Below are 12,679 nucleotides of genomic sequence, written 5' to 3' on the forward strand. Positions count from 1 at the left end.
TACAAATGTTATGCTTGCCATGCTGTCTACAAAGCCATTTGTGATACAACGCGGCTGTGTACCTGGTTGGGTAATTTTCAGCAATAACGACAGGGTGCAATCATCTTTAGATCTGGTCTGTTTCTCGGGATCTAACTTCTGCCTAACGTGCAATTCCCCAGTGAATTTAATGGAAACTGCATATGCACGTCTCTAAGCAGCTTGCTGCCTGTGTGCTTATTTATGCATACAGCTGGTTTGCACAGCTTTGTGATCTCCTGGCTGATATGTGGGAATCTCTTCATCATCTTCCCCTCTGCCAGATACACTCAGCTCCTGAAAATTACCTTCCCTCAGCCGGTACACATGGAAGAGCATTGTCCTGAATAATAGTCCTGATGGGTGGCAGTCATAACGTAATAAGAGGATGGTAGACTGCTATCAACTTACATTGTATGCTACTCTTTACGTGCTTTTTTTTCTTCCTTTCCCAGTCTTCCTCCATGCTCCTACCATCCATCAGTCTCTGAAGGTTTATATCAGTAACAGCTTGAAAACCACTTTAAAGAAAATGGGTTCAATCTTCCCCTTGATCTTTACATAGAACACTGACATCAAGAGGAAGTCCCACGTGTGGGATGAACATACAGAATATGCTGTTTCAGATGAAGTTTTGTGGCTATTAGGATCAGAAAGCCACTTGAATTCTCTGTCTGGTGTGAGTGGGCAGGAAAACCTTCAGATGTTCCACGATCCTGAACTTTTCTGATCTTTTTCAGGCCATGCTTAATTAGTACCAAACTCAGAAAGCAAAAATTTAAACCTGAATTATTTATCACGTCATATTTATAAAATGCACTGCAATACACATCATGGCCCAGTTCACAACAACTACAGATAAGATTAATCTTTCACCGATGCCATCCTCCTTAATATGAAAATATAATTATCTAGCTGAAGAGTTTCTTAAATTACATACTTTCAAACTGGTATGAGCAGAATTTATCCTTGTGTCTGGTGCTAAGCCAAGTGGAAAAAACATTGGAAGCAGAATTGACAAAACAAATGTTACCTCTGTCTGTCTATCAACATTTCCAGTGCACACCTTGCGTGGCCCTGTCAACATCTCAACTCCAACCTGGTCTCAAATCCTAACGGAATATTTTCCTCCCTGAAATGTGATCTTGTAGAAGGGAGTTCCAGAACTGCAGGGGCACACTGAAAGATAAAGTGCTTAGTTTGCACTAAGTCCCCTGCAAGTTAATATACATTTATCTCGCCCAATATAGAAATAAAAAAAAAAGAAGGGTACACAGAAATTATTCTTACCTTTACTTGGAGTAATTTGTATCTGCATTCGATGTACATTTATAGATGTGCATGGGAGTAAGTATAAAGCATTTGTTGCAAATGCCTTTAAGAAAAAGCCAAATCTCTAGTCTGCATTGTCTGCAAAGTACACGTTCTGCAGTTTCCTCTGGAATGGTACATCCAGAAAGATGCGTAATAAACTTTTAGAGTAAGTGTGTATAAATATATCTCTCATTTACTGTAACTTTAAAAACCATTTTCTCCCTTGAAGAGACTCACAGTGACTACAGGAAAGCCTACCAACTCTTTCTCTGATGGCCATCGATAATGCACAGTAGAGTTTTAAAGCCTGATAGATGGATATATTGACAGTAAAGAGGCTCAAAGAAAGATGAATGCAGTCCAGCAAGTGAGGAATGCAAGCTGGAGGAGGGGATATTAGTGATCTTATAAAATGGATTTTCTTGGGGGAAAAATGCCCTTCTCAGGGATGCATGCCCAGTATCTTTTACAAGTAGCTTTGTTGTAAGCAGTGTGAAGAATTTCCCATTTTCGCATTTTATTTAATTCTTGAAAGATTTTTTCCATTGTACGTTCTAGGTATAATGTCATTGTTTTTGCTTCATGCTTCTAGGAGCTGAGCTGCCGTGGTGATGTTCTGTCCATCAGAAATAGAAAGCACGCATTGGTTTAAGGCATAGGGGGTAAGGTGACAGTATCCCAAACGCTGGCTGCCTGATCAGCCTGCCTTGCTCCATACATTCTTCCAACTTGTAGTTGTTTGAAAAACAATTAAATTTTCCAAATGAATTGCTGTTAATATAAATGCATTTTGATTGTCAGTGCCGCTGGTGTTTCTGCAGTTATGGGCAAGAATATAAATTTATTTCCCTCTAGGGCCTCTACAGAGAGCTGAAGGAGATTAACCAGTATTTTAGGCAGCTAAGTGTGAAATACTGGTTGGGTCAATAACTTGCCCCCCGCTGCTGTTATGTTAGCTGTCAAAAGCTGGCAAAGGGACATATCAGTGTGGAGTCTAGAGCAGGTCTGACTGTACTGAGATCTCCAGCGTGGGCTCTCTGACTTCACTGAATATTCCTCTCTGCCTCTGTGTAATCATGAGAACTCTTTGTCAAATCAGCATTAATCTGCTCTCCAGACCTGTCCTTCTGTGTGATAAGAAGCATAAGAAAATGGGAAAAGCATAAAGACAACGTTTTGAGACAAAACTGGGTTTTGTACGACTCCTGGCATTCAGAAAACACCTCTATCTGCATCCCCAGGTATCCGAGGATTCATCGTACCACAACTGCACCCCCGTGGAAAGGGCCATTCAAGGAGAAAAACTCTGCAGGATTTCCAGATTACCTGCATCCCTCCTGAGGATTCTTTTTACAGAAGGCTAACATCTGGCTCCAGGTCTGGAGCCATCTTCAACTAATCTGAATACAAATTTAATGACTGCCAATTATTGTCACCATCATGAGCGATTTAAATATGAGTAAGTTCAGCTGATCTTGTCTCAATCTATTAGTTAAAAGTTTGCAGTCACAAGTCCAGTGCTATAACTGACGCAATAACAAAGCGAAAGAACCCACCAAAACCCCCCAAAACTCCTAGAACAACAAAACCCCCAAGGTTTACAAAGGTAACTGCTAATTTTACCTGTCCAGCCCGCAAGACAGCAGCAGTAACCGGTGACAGGATCGCACCCATCTGCATGGCTACAGTCACAACGTTCACTGCAATTAAGACCATATGTTCCATCCTTCAAAAAATATAAATAAAAAAGTCTCTCAGTAATCAGTTTTTTGTTCCAAAATGTGCAAAATCATCTATCATGTCCCTCTTAATGCTGAGTAGCATTTTTTAAATTAACATACAAAGAAGACAGAAAAAACTCAGTGCCTAACATTTCTATATAGAACCAAATGGGGAATAGCTTTAAAAAATGTTGTTTGAGAAAATGCAAATAACATGGCAATAGCTCTGATAAAATCTAATGCAAACTATAATACATCTACTTGACTGCTAGAACCCCAATCTGTTATTTACACATGATTTCCTTCAGATATTCATAGACAAGATGAAATACTGACCTACTGTACTTTGCAAAGAGCATTAAAGGGGATGGAAGACCTTCCCAGTTGTACTTACGGGGCACGGCTGGTCACAGTACTCCCCTTGCCACCCAGGCGAGCAGAGACAAGAGCCGTCAGCTGGCTTGCAGGCTGCTCCGTTCGTGCAATAACACGTCTGGTTACAGTTAAGACCCCAACTTCCACTCGAACAGGGAATAGAGCAATCCACTCCTTGCCACCCTAAAGAAACATATGAGACAAACAGCATTGGGGATGTTTTCAGGGAAAAAGAAAGGTAGAAACAGCAAGAAAGGCAGCTGCAAACTGCAGCTCTTTGATTCTAGGACCAGTTTCCTCCTGATCTTGGTGTAAATTAAGACTATCTTGGGGTCAAAGGTTGTCCTTTTAATTATGACCTCCCAACTTCTTCTACCAGCATCTATACATACAGAAGGGTGATATAGGAATCACTGTGTTGGCTGTTTACCAGAGTAAGGTGTCTGATGCCTCTCTGGGAACTGCTCGGGCAGCAAGAGAGAGCGCAGTAACGCCCGGCAGGCTGGAGACCTGCTGATCGACGAGAATGCAAGAAACTTGCCATTCAATGCTGCCTGTTTCTTACCTCATATATTTTGGAGAATGTTCTTTAATATAAAGAAGCTATTACACCTAAAAAAAGACCAAGGCCATCATTTCTAACCATTAAGGCTCAAATCTTAACTACTAGTGGCACAATGGCTTTCATTACACTGCAGCTGTATGTAATGGAGTTAAGCAGTAACTCATGGTTTATACACCCTCATTAAATGGGGTTCTGCAGTGACCCATTAATTCACGTTTGAAATGCCAGGTTTTATCGTTATTTGCCTCACTTCTGGTTTAGGGCTTATGTATGCCATACAGCCATAGCTCATGTTGGTGTTCTGGGGAAGGCACTACTGCACGGGCTACGTAAGGGACACCATGCCATGGAGTGGGACAAGGTTGCTGAAGTCGTGACTGGGTACATGGGTTATGCTCACTACCAGGTACATAAGGGAATTACGGACACGTGTGTGGGAAGAAAAGAGGTTAGTCTTGCAGAGACACTCCGGAGCAGGCAAGGCTTCTTGTTTCCCCAGATAAAAGACAGCCACAGCCTGCAAGCCCATGCTGGCTCAGGGGCAAAAGATACCCGCACGTGGCTGGGGTGTCCCAGTGTCAGGGTAGAGCCAAGACGGGGACCTGAGGATGGCAGCAAGGGCAGGCAGCCAGGGCCCCCCCAGGTCCCCAAGCATAGGGTTGGCAGCCAGGATCGGCTAGGAGCCCAGATCGCCAGGAAAGCCTACGGGAATGAGACAAGTCCAAGGTCGAGACAGGCAGGCAGTCTGCAGGTCAAGGTCAGGTCTGGTGAGGATAACGACGGCCGGGCACAGCGCGGTGCAATGGGCTAAAGAAAAGAGAGGCGGGAGGCTCTGCTGCCTTGCCCGGTTGTGTCACTCTAGGCATGGAGGGGAGAACGGGGACTTGAGAGTCCTGGACAAATGGGGCAGCAAAGTGATAGAGAAAAAACCCCAACAGTCTGGGGATTGCTTTGCATTTCCTTTGGAGAGGAGCTGTGGCTCTGCCAGCACACTTAGTTCTGTGACCCGTTCTTGCAGCAGAGCAGTTAAGCCTGGCCTCTGTTCAGGGCAGAGACAAAACATACAGTCAAGCCCCTGTTGAGTTTTGATGCTTGGGCAGACTGTTGAATTACTGACAGGCGCAAGAAAATAGTGGAGTTACTGACTGCACAGCTGTGCCACTTTAAAAGGGGAGCAGCATTGATGCCAAATTGTAGGCAATTGTTAAATCTGAATTTTGTTTACCTTCTTTGCAATAGCACAGACCATCCACAGGGGAACACGCGCCATCATTTTTGCAATTACAAACTGACGAGCAATTGGTACCGTAGGTTCCTGCCATGCAGGTAATGGTGCAGTCATCTCCCTGCGAACCAAAAAAGTCAGAGTCAGCTAAAGAAATCTGAATTGCAGGAAATTCCCATCTCTGCACAGGGAGGCTTTCTCTTTCGAAACAGTGAACAGAGTGTTATGGGTTGATTGCTGAGACTTCAGCACTTGAGCAGTCACCGCTGCTTCCCATGATTATGATGCAATTAGTGCTTTGATTGACTTGGAGGAAAGGGACAAGTTTCTGGCGTTCATTCAGCAGGAGGTGGGGAAGTTACAAAAACAAACCTCCTAGAACAGATGTTAGATCATTAAGCAAAACATCACTTACGAAGCACTAATCACAAAATATACAGTCTGAAACTGTGCAAAGATCGCTCTGCATTTCTTGGAAAATATATTCTAAAAAGAGCGTTGTTAAAAAGCTAAAAAGGATCTCGTACGTGCTCATCTTCCACAGACTGGCAGAGAGGAAAACTACATGGCAGGTGCGTTAGACCTGTTCGATGCGTAGCTGGTACCTGCATTTGTTTTCAATTCATTTGCATGAGATATTGTGACTTTAGGAAGGATGCTGAACAAGGAGTGACGCGCGTGTCAGAGAGAGGAGGCACACCGAGCGGAACACAGAAACAGTCCCTGTCTTATTTCTGCTTTAGGTGTGGGGAAAGTGGGGGAGAGTAAATACTTATATATTGCAAAAATACAGTATATTTCAACAGTAAATTTTGGTCTGCCGTGTGCGCTGATTAGCTGGTGTGACTGGAAAGAGAGACACACTTAATGATGTTGTTCATCTGATGCAACAAGGGAGTTAAAAGTGAGCATGAGCGCTTTAAACCTATTTACTAAGTCCCGTAGTCTGGTCAACATATGTTAGCATATATAAGGGTATTTTTGCTCCTTTTTCTTCTATGTGTAGTCCTGACTTTCACATCACAAATTAGCTCCTAAATTTACTTCTTCAGCGAGTCAAACTTTAATAATTTAGTTCTATGTCAGAGAAAGCTATCCTACTCCAAAGTTAAATAGTAACTACCTTGCACAGTGTGACCTGTACCGTAGCTCAGGGAAAAAGATATTGGTCAAAATGTGTTTTTGCAGGTGAGAGGCTTCACTGTTTGATAGGAGGATCCATTTATCAGGAAATAAATGCACAAAATGTCAGCTTCCCTATGCCATGGCAAGTACCTCCAGGAGCCTGTATATCACAGCATCAGACACTGAGACAGTAAAAGGAAATATGAACAGATTTCTGAGCACCATAAACCCCATATGCTTGCTGTAGCAGTTCTGCCTAGCACCAGTATGACTCATCCTATTTTATAATAAAAACCCTTTTTTAGGGGGAAGTAAAAGAAACGGTTAAAAGACGCGGTGTTTCAGAAGTAAATCCCACAAGTCTCTGATTTTGGAGTGAAAGCAGTGTTTGTAAAAGATGCTATCTTTGACCACGGTGGAGTAAAACAAGCTCCCCTGAACAGGCCTGGCAGTAAAAGGTGCTGCCTTGACAGCCAGAAAATCCAGCGCACGCTGCCCCTCATTACCCTGCCAGCATGCCTACGGAATGAGCTACGGGAACCCAGAGCCGAGCGGGACGGCAGAGGGGCATTCAGTCTCCACGCCTAATCAATCCTCTGCCTTTCTCCTGCGTGTGACAATTAGACAGCCAATTAGTGCCACTTAGAAAGCCGTATCTTGTGCGAATGAAACTCCCAACTCATTTCATGTACAACACGGAACTGCTGGTACTGCTAATAATTTCTATGACAACTGACCTTATCTGGATTTGAACTAGTGATCTAGAAGTAAAAGAAAATTCCTTTGAAAAGGAAAATAGAACAGAGTGATGCGGAGCTGAAATATCCCCGTTGGGAACCAGACTGACTAAACCAGCATCTGGACCACGGGTGGAGGCAGCAGGTGGATTTCCAGTGCCTCAGCTGATCCCTGTGACCGCGGATCAGCTCGTGTGATGCCGTAAATACTCCCCGGCCGCGGGCGCAACAGGCTGGTGTCGATTCACCGGATTTCTGCAGACTTGCTCTGCACAGGGGGCAAGACAGTGTCAGACACAGCCACTTTGGGCGTCCCACAGCAAAGGTACTGTACACAAGCTAAACATCAGGCCGTTTCATCTTTATCCAACATGCCTTTGGGTTTTGGCATTTCCTTTCATATACTATATTTTATGGATAAGAGAGGTGGTCACTCTGGCTGTCCACCTTATATGCGCTTTGCAAACAAACCTTAACTATAAAAATAACTGGCTTAATGAGATTTCTATCCCTGGGTTTGACAAGTGAGACCTTCAGAGCTCTCTGAGTGACAACTGCCAAATACACTTAACTTCTTAATTACATAAGAGGAAAATGCACTTGAACTGTAGCACTGGCTCTAAGATTTTATTAATTATAAATGCACACCCCGTTATTAACATTTTGAACTTGATTTAGGAAAATGACCTATGAAATGAAACGCGTTCAGGTGCTGTTAAAGATATGTAAATTCCACCTCCCTCTCGCCACCTGCCCAAGTGAATAATGCCGTGGCGTACGTCTATCCAGTTGTTAATGAGTTAGATATTCTATTAAGGTGATTTCAAATGTTGTGCATTGAATCTTCACTCTTGCAATATGGTACTTTATTTTTCTAGCCTATTTAGTAAAATTAATCAACAGCTGTGCTCCTTATGTTGATTATTCTTTTTTCTATTAAGATCGGGAGGTTAATGAGAGTAGTGAAATGTCTGGATGTGGTATACATGATAGGAAGGAGTAGCTGATTCAATCAAACGTATACCCCTGAAAATGTTAAAGCTATATTAAGAAATCTAGCTATAAATAACGGGGTATTTTACATCTCTGTTTTCCAAGTCAGAATGATCCATATGGACATCACAAACTTTCAAAAGCTCTTCATTTTCCTAATCATTTTCACTTAGAAGGTCCAGTTGATCAAAATATACCCCTGAAATCACTGCAAGGTATTATTTCCTAATTTCAAGGGTCAAATCTGACACCAACACAATCAATGGAAAAAACTCTCTTTGTTGGAGGTGGGATCGGGTAAATGCTCGGCTCTGGTGGGAGTATCCCAACATAGCAAAGATACAGGTGGGCGACCTGTGATCCCTGGCACCCTAAAAAGGCAGCTTTAAATCACAACGAATGGTGGCAGTAATGTAACTAACACCACCTAGATGGCCTTCCATACCTTTAAGTACTTCAGAAATACTAACTAATTGTTGCTGAAACTAAATGACAGACCTTTCTAGCTCCACGAGAGGTTTGGGCATACAGTTCTTGTTATTGTTAATTCTCCTCTGTGCATTGAGGGTGAGGTCCAACGAACGAAACTCCATTAATAACTCAGGCTGCCGGCTCACATCCATCAGCATCAAATATTAATAGACTCACGAGGGCCAGAGCATACATCTTTCCGGATGGCAGTCAATAATATGTCTTGTTTCTGTTCAGGGAGAGGGGAAGATGTTCTTCCACAAAATTATTATTGTACAATATTAGTAGAGCTTAAAGACACACTGCTGCCTTAGGTGTTAGCTGTGTTAACAAGCTCTGGAGGCTTCGGAAAGTGTTTTCCCTGGATTAATGTTGCCCTAACAGATTAGATTGCTTGTATCTGTTAAAAATACATTCCTGCCGTAAACAATGACCAACTCCCTTTAAAATCCTTTTCCAGGGTTCAATACAAAGATTTGTATTTATTCCTGTACATTTTGGATCAGGCCTTTAAATCCGTGAAATGCATTTTCAAAGGAAAAAAAAAAGGCTATCGCAGACTATAAGGGGAGGCAACAACCCAGCAACGGTCAGCACTCGGCAAAGTCTGCACCCATACCCGGTCTGTCGCAAAGTGTGACTATTTAAGGACATAAAATCAAGAATTTCAGAAGTAGCTACCATCTACAGGAATAAATTTGCCTCGGAGGGCTAAAGCCTGGTTCCACTGAAGTCAGTCGCAAAACAGAAAATCAATTTTTCAAGGCCTCTGCAATGCAGAAGACTAACAGGGCTGTTATTGAACTTGGCCTCAAGTTTGCATGATAAAGGCCTATGCAACAGGTTGGTTTGAGTGTTCTTAAGGTTTAATCTGTCAAGGTGCTGAAAATCCTCAACTCCTCTGCAGATTATGAGGGGGGACTGACAATTCTGAAAGGCAACATAGCTGAACCTTTGGTAATCTGTAATGCGACTCCAACTAATCTGAGATTTTTAACAATCTCCGACTCCCTCCCTCTCCCCCTCCTCGCCTGCTTTTGTGCCAGATGAATTAGAGGCGCAAGACCTGTCACCAGCAACGGGGCAGCTCGATGCTCGGTTCTCAGAGCTCGCAGTGCAGGCATTAAATCGAAAGAAGGGCACGGTGCGGTCCCATATGTGTGTAATGATAAACAGATCAGAAAGACCAAACGCAGGTGCTGTTTGTACCTGATGTCTGTGTGTCCAGATAAGCTGGTCGGTATGGATTTGGTACATAAAAGTATGTATTTATACGTACACACATTACGCGGCACACCAGCGCACTGGTACACGGTGTCTGTGCACCGATGCAGATCACAGATAGTTCTGTATATTTACTTATTTAATTGTGACATTTACAATTAACCCAAAGTGGTTCTCCACAAACATTCCCTCAAGGTAAACATATGGTATCCAGCAACACAAACCGTCAGAACAAACTAATTTCCCTAATGGTATTCCAGTGGAGATTAATGTGCTCTTCATAAGCCTATAAGCAGCAGTAGGAAACTTTGTACTTTTACTGGTCTTCTCCTCCACCCTAGACTCCAGCAATTTATTCATGACCTTACTATACAGCATCTTTAGTTCTCCAGACATAATGATGTCCTCTGGCAGAATTCCTTTCTCCTCTGGGTGTTGCTAATTACTCCCTGCAGATGCTATTATTGGTGCTAATGATAAAATGCAGAAAAAAGGTTGGGGAAGGAACAAGCCAAGCGTTCAGTTTGCAGGTAATCACTGTTACTAAGAACTGACAAATGTTCCTTTACCCACTTTGTAACGTTATATGATGCAGCTATGCTAGAGTTTGATATACATCTCAAATGGCGCAATGAAATCACTGATGCCCTTATTCAGTCTCCTTTTCCCTTTGCCCTTTTTATGGGAGAAGATAGGGTAAGGTGGAAAGGATGGCAAAAAAAGAGCTTTCCTACATTTAAAAAGTGACTTTACAGCTCATGACTCATTCAAAGACACAACCATTGGCGGTCCTGAATGCCGGAGTCTTTCATTAAATCGTAAAATACTTCCAAGAGCCATCTGCAAAGCTTTCCCCAATCTGCACCTCAGCGGCATCACAGTCCTCTGAGCGTACTGTAAATCCTGGACATGCCGTGGGCACCAAGCACAGCCGCCTCGGGGAGCCGGACGAACTTACCGCTTTGCTTCCTATAATCTTACAAGGATTTACAAACATTTACAAAGGGACCTCAGCATTTTATTTCACCTCTGTTTTTGTGCTAATATGCTAATTCACACAGTAAATTTCACAGTAAATGCCAATTTTGAAATTAGTCATCCTGATAATAATTCTTAAATTTGGTGTTTGATCAAAAGTGTTCAGCGAAACATGCACACAAACAAAATGGAAACTTGATTTGTTATAATGCGATTAGTAAGCAAAATTATTAGAAATGATGTTAAGTACTTACAGTACTTTATTAAATACTATTTAATTCCATTTTACTGGTTCTAGCCAAAGCCTTTGTTACACAAAAGCAAAGCTGGGAACACTGACTGTGAGGGGAGTAAAAGTTACCACAAAGTAACTGTGGTTTGTTGTGTTCCAAATTGTTTGTACAAAATCTGGCTGAACTTTGTGGATTCCCGTTTTATAAACCCAAATATACTTGCTGTGGCCTGCTACAGGCTGCTGCTGGTGGAACACATGTAACTCCCTCCATAAGGTCACAGAAGAACCTGGACCAGATTCTCATTTCTAGAGCCTCTCATTCCCCCATCTAAATTTTTCCATTTCCCATCGCAGAGCCTCACAACTGATCTGAGATACATTAACAGTATATTTGGGTTATTTTATTTCAAAAAAAAAAAAAAAGGAGTACTCAGCCTAGGGTCCCAAGGCTGTACGGGTTTCACAGCAACAGTTATCCATCCATCCATCCATCTTCCCAGAAGGGACCTTCCCCATCACACTGACCAGGCACCTCGGGAAGCCTTTGCCCACAGCTTAGGAAAACCTTCGATTAGGATTTGGCTACCTGGAAAATAATTTGTACCTATCGATCGAGGCTGGAGCACTCATGCAGCCTTTCAGCCGGAACACCATGTATGCGTACACAGACCTGGAACTAACCGTGCAGAGCTCGTGGTTTCCAGCACCGTAAATCCCAGCTGTGAGGGATTTATTGTGCAGGATGGAAGGATCTGCGCATCGAGTCAGACGCTGCGCGTTGGCTCAGGGTCTCCTGTCTGACTGTGTCCCTGTCCCACTGACTCATGGGGAAGAGGTAACGGAGGCGAGCTGCGCCGACAGGACTGCTGGCAGCAGAACCGCCCCGGGAGCGCCCGCCCAGGCACGGAGAGGGTTTTTTCCATGCGCAAGCACCGCGTGATCCCCAAGCAGTAAACGCACACAGGCAAACTAATAAGACACTCCGTGTGCAAGACAGGTGTCATCTTTTGAAGCGGAGGGTGCACAGAATCTCACCGCTCTCCTGTCCTCCAGCATCTCAGCTCCAACATGCTTCGTACATCCAAAAGGAACAATGCTCTGGCACAATAAAACCGATGATGAAGTGGAGCAGTACTCTGTAAGAATAAGGGCAGCAAATTCTAGCGTTGTGACCGTTTTTTGCCTCCATGAAATCAAGCGAAAACAAATACAAATAAAACTTCCATTTAAAAAAATTGGATTTTGCATACTAAAACTCAGCAAACCTGAGTTGGATTTCTGTCAGGGAGCACTATAATCCCCCTCACCACCAGGGAAGAGTTTTCCAGTTTGCACTAAAAGTATACCCAATATCAGTCAGTTATCTGCAATGTAAAAAATCCATTCCTGCCACTCAAGCCACCTAAATATGGACATTAAAAAAAAAGAAAGATAATTCAATAAAGAGAGCAGGCAAGAGGTAGCACCTTCCTCCCCGCTTCCCATAAATCAGTGTCGCGCTGTTGCTGGCAAAAAAATCTAGACTAACTTTACAATGCTTGAATATCTGCCTGGTTTAGTATTTAGGCCTTAACTGCAGAGCACTTTAGTGTCAGCGAGGCAATGAACACAGCATCATATAATTAAATGTATTCACAAGGAAAGTAGTGTGGAGAGTAAAAAAAGATGATCATCAACCTCTGAACAAGATTTTTTTAT

The 12,679-nt window shown here is 43.0% G+C and overlaps 1 protein-coding gene across 3 annotated transcripts in view; it reads right to left on the reverse strand.

Annotated features, from left to right (window-relative positions):
* MEGF11 (multiple EGF like domains 11) overlaps nucleotides 1–12,679 on the reverse strand; it is a 285,900-nt gene that overhangs the window by 57,116 nt on the left and 216,105 nt on the right. For all 3 annotated transcript variants that reach the window (XM_075764670.1, XM_075764671.1, XM_075764672.1), the window contains exons 12-14: nucleotides 5,219–5,339; nucleotides 3,448–3,611; nucleotides 2,956–3,058 (exon numbers count right to left, since the gene is read on the reverse strand). In XM_075764670.1, coding sequence (XP_075620785.1) covers nucleotides 2,956–3,058; nucleotides 3,448–3,611; nucleotides 5,219–5,339 — 388 coding nt within the window. The remainder of the gene's footprint in view (nucleotides 1–2,955; nucleotides 3,059–3,447; nucleotides 3,612–5,218; nucleotides 5,340–12,679) is intronic.

Source organism: Balearica regulorum, chromosome 12 (genome assembly GCF_011004875.1).
Source record: "Balearica regulorum gibbericeps isolate bBalReg1 chromosome 12, bBalReg1.pri, whole genome shotgun sequence".
Taxonomy (NCBI): Eukaryota; Metazoa; Chordata; class Aves; order Gruiformes; family Gruidae; genus Balearica; species Balearica regulorum.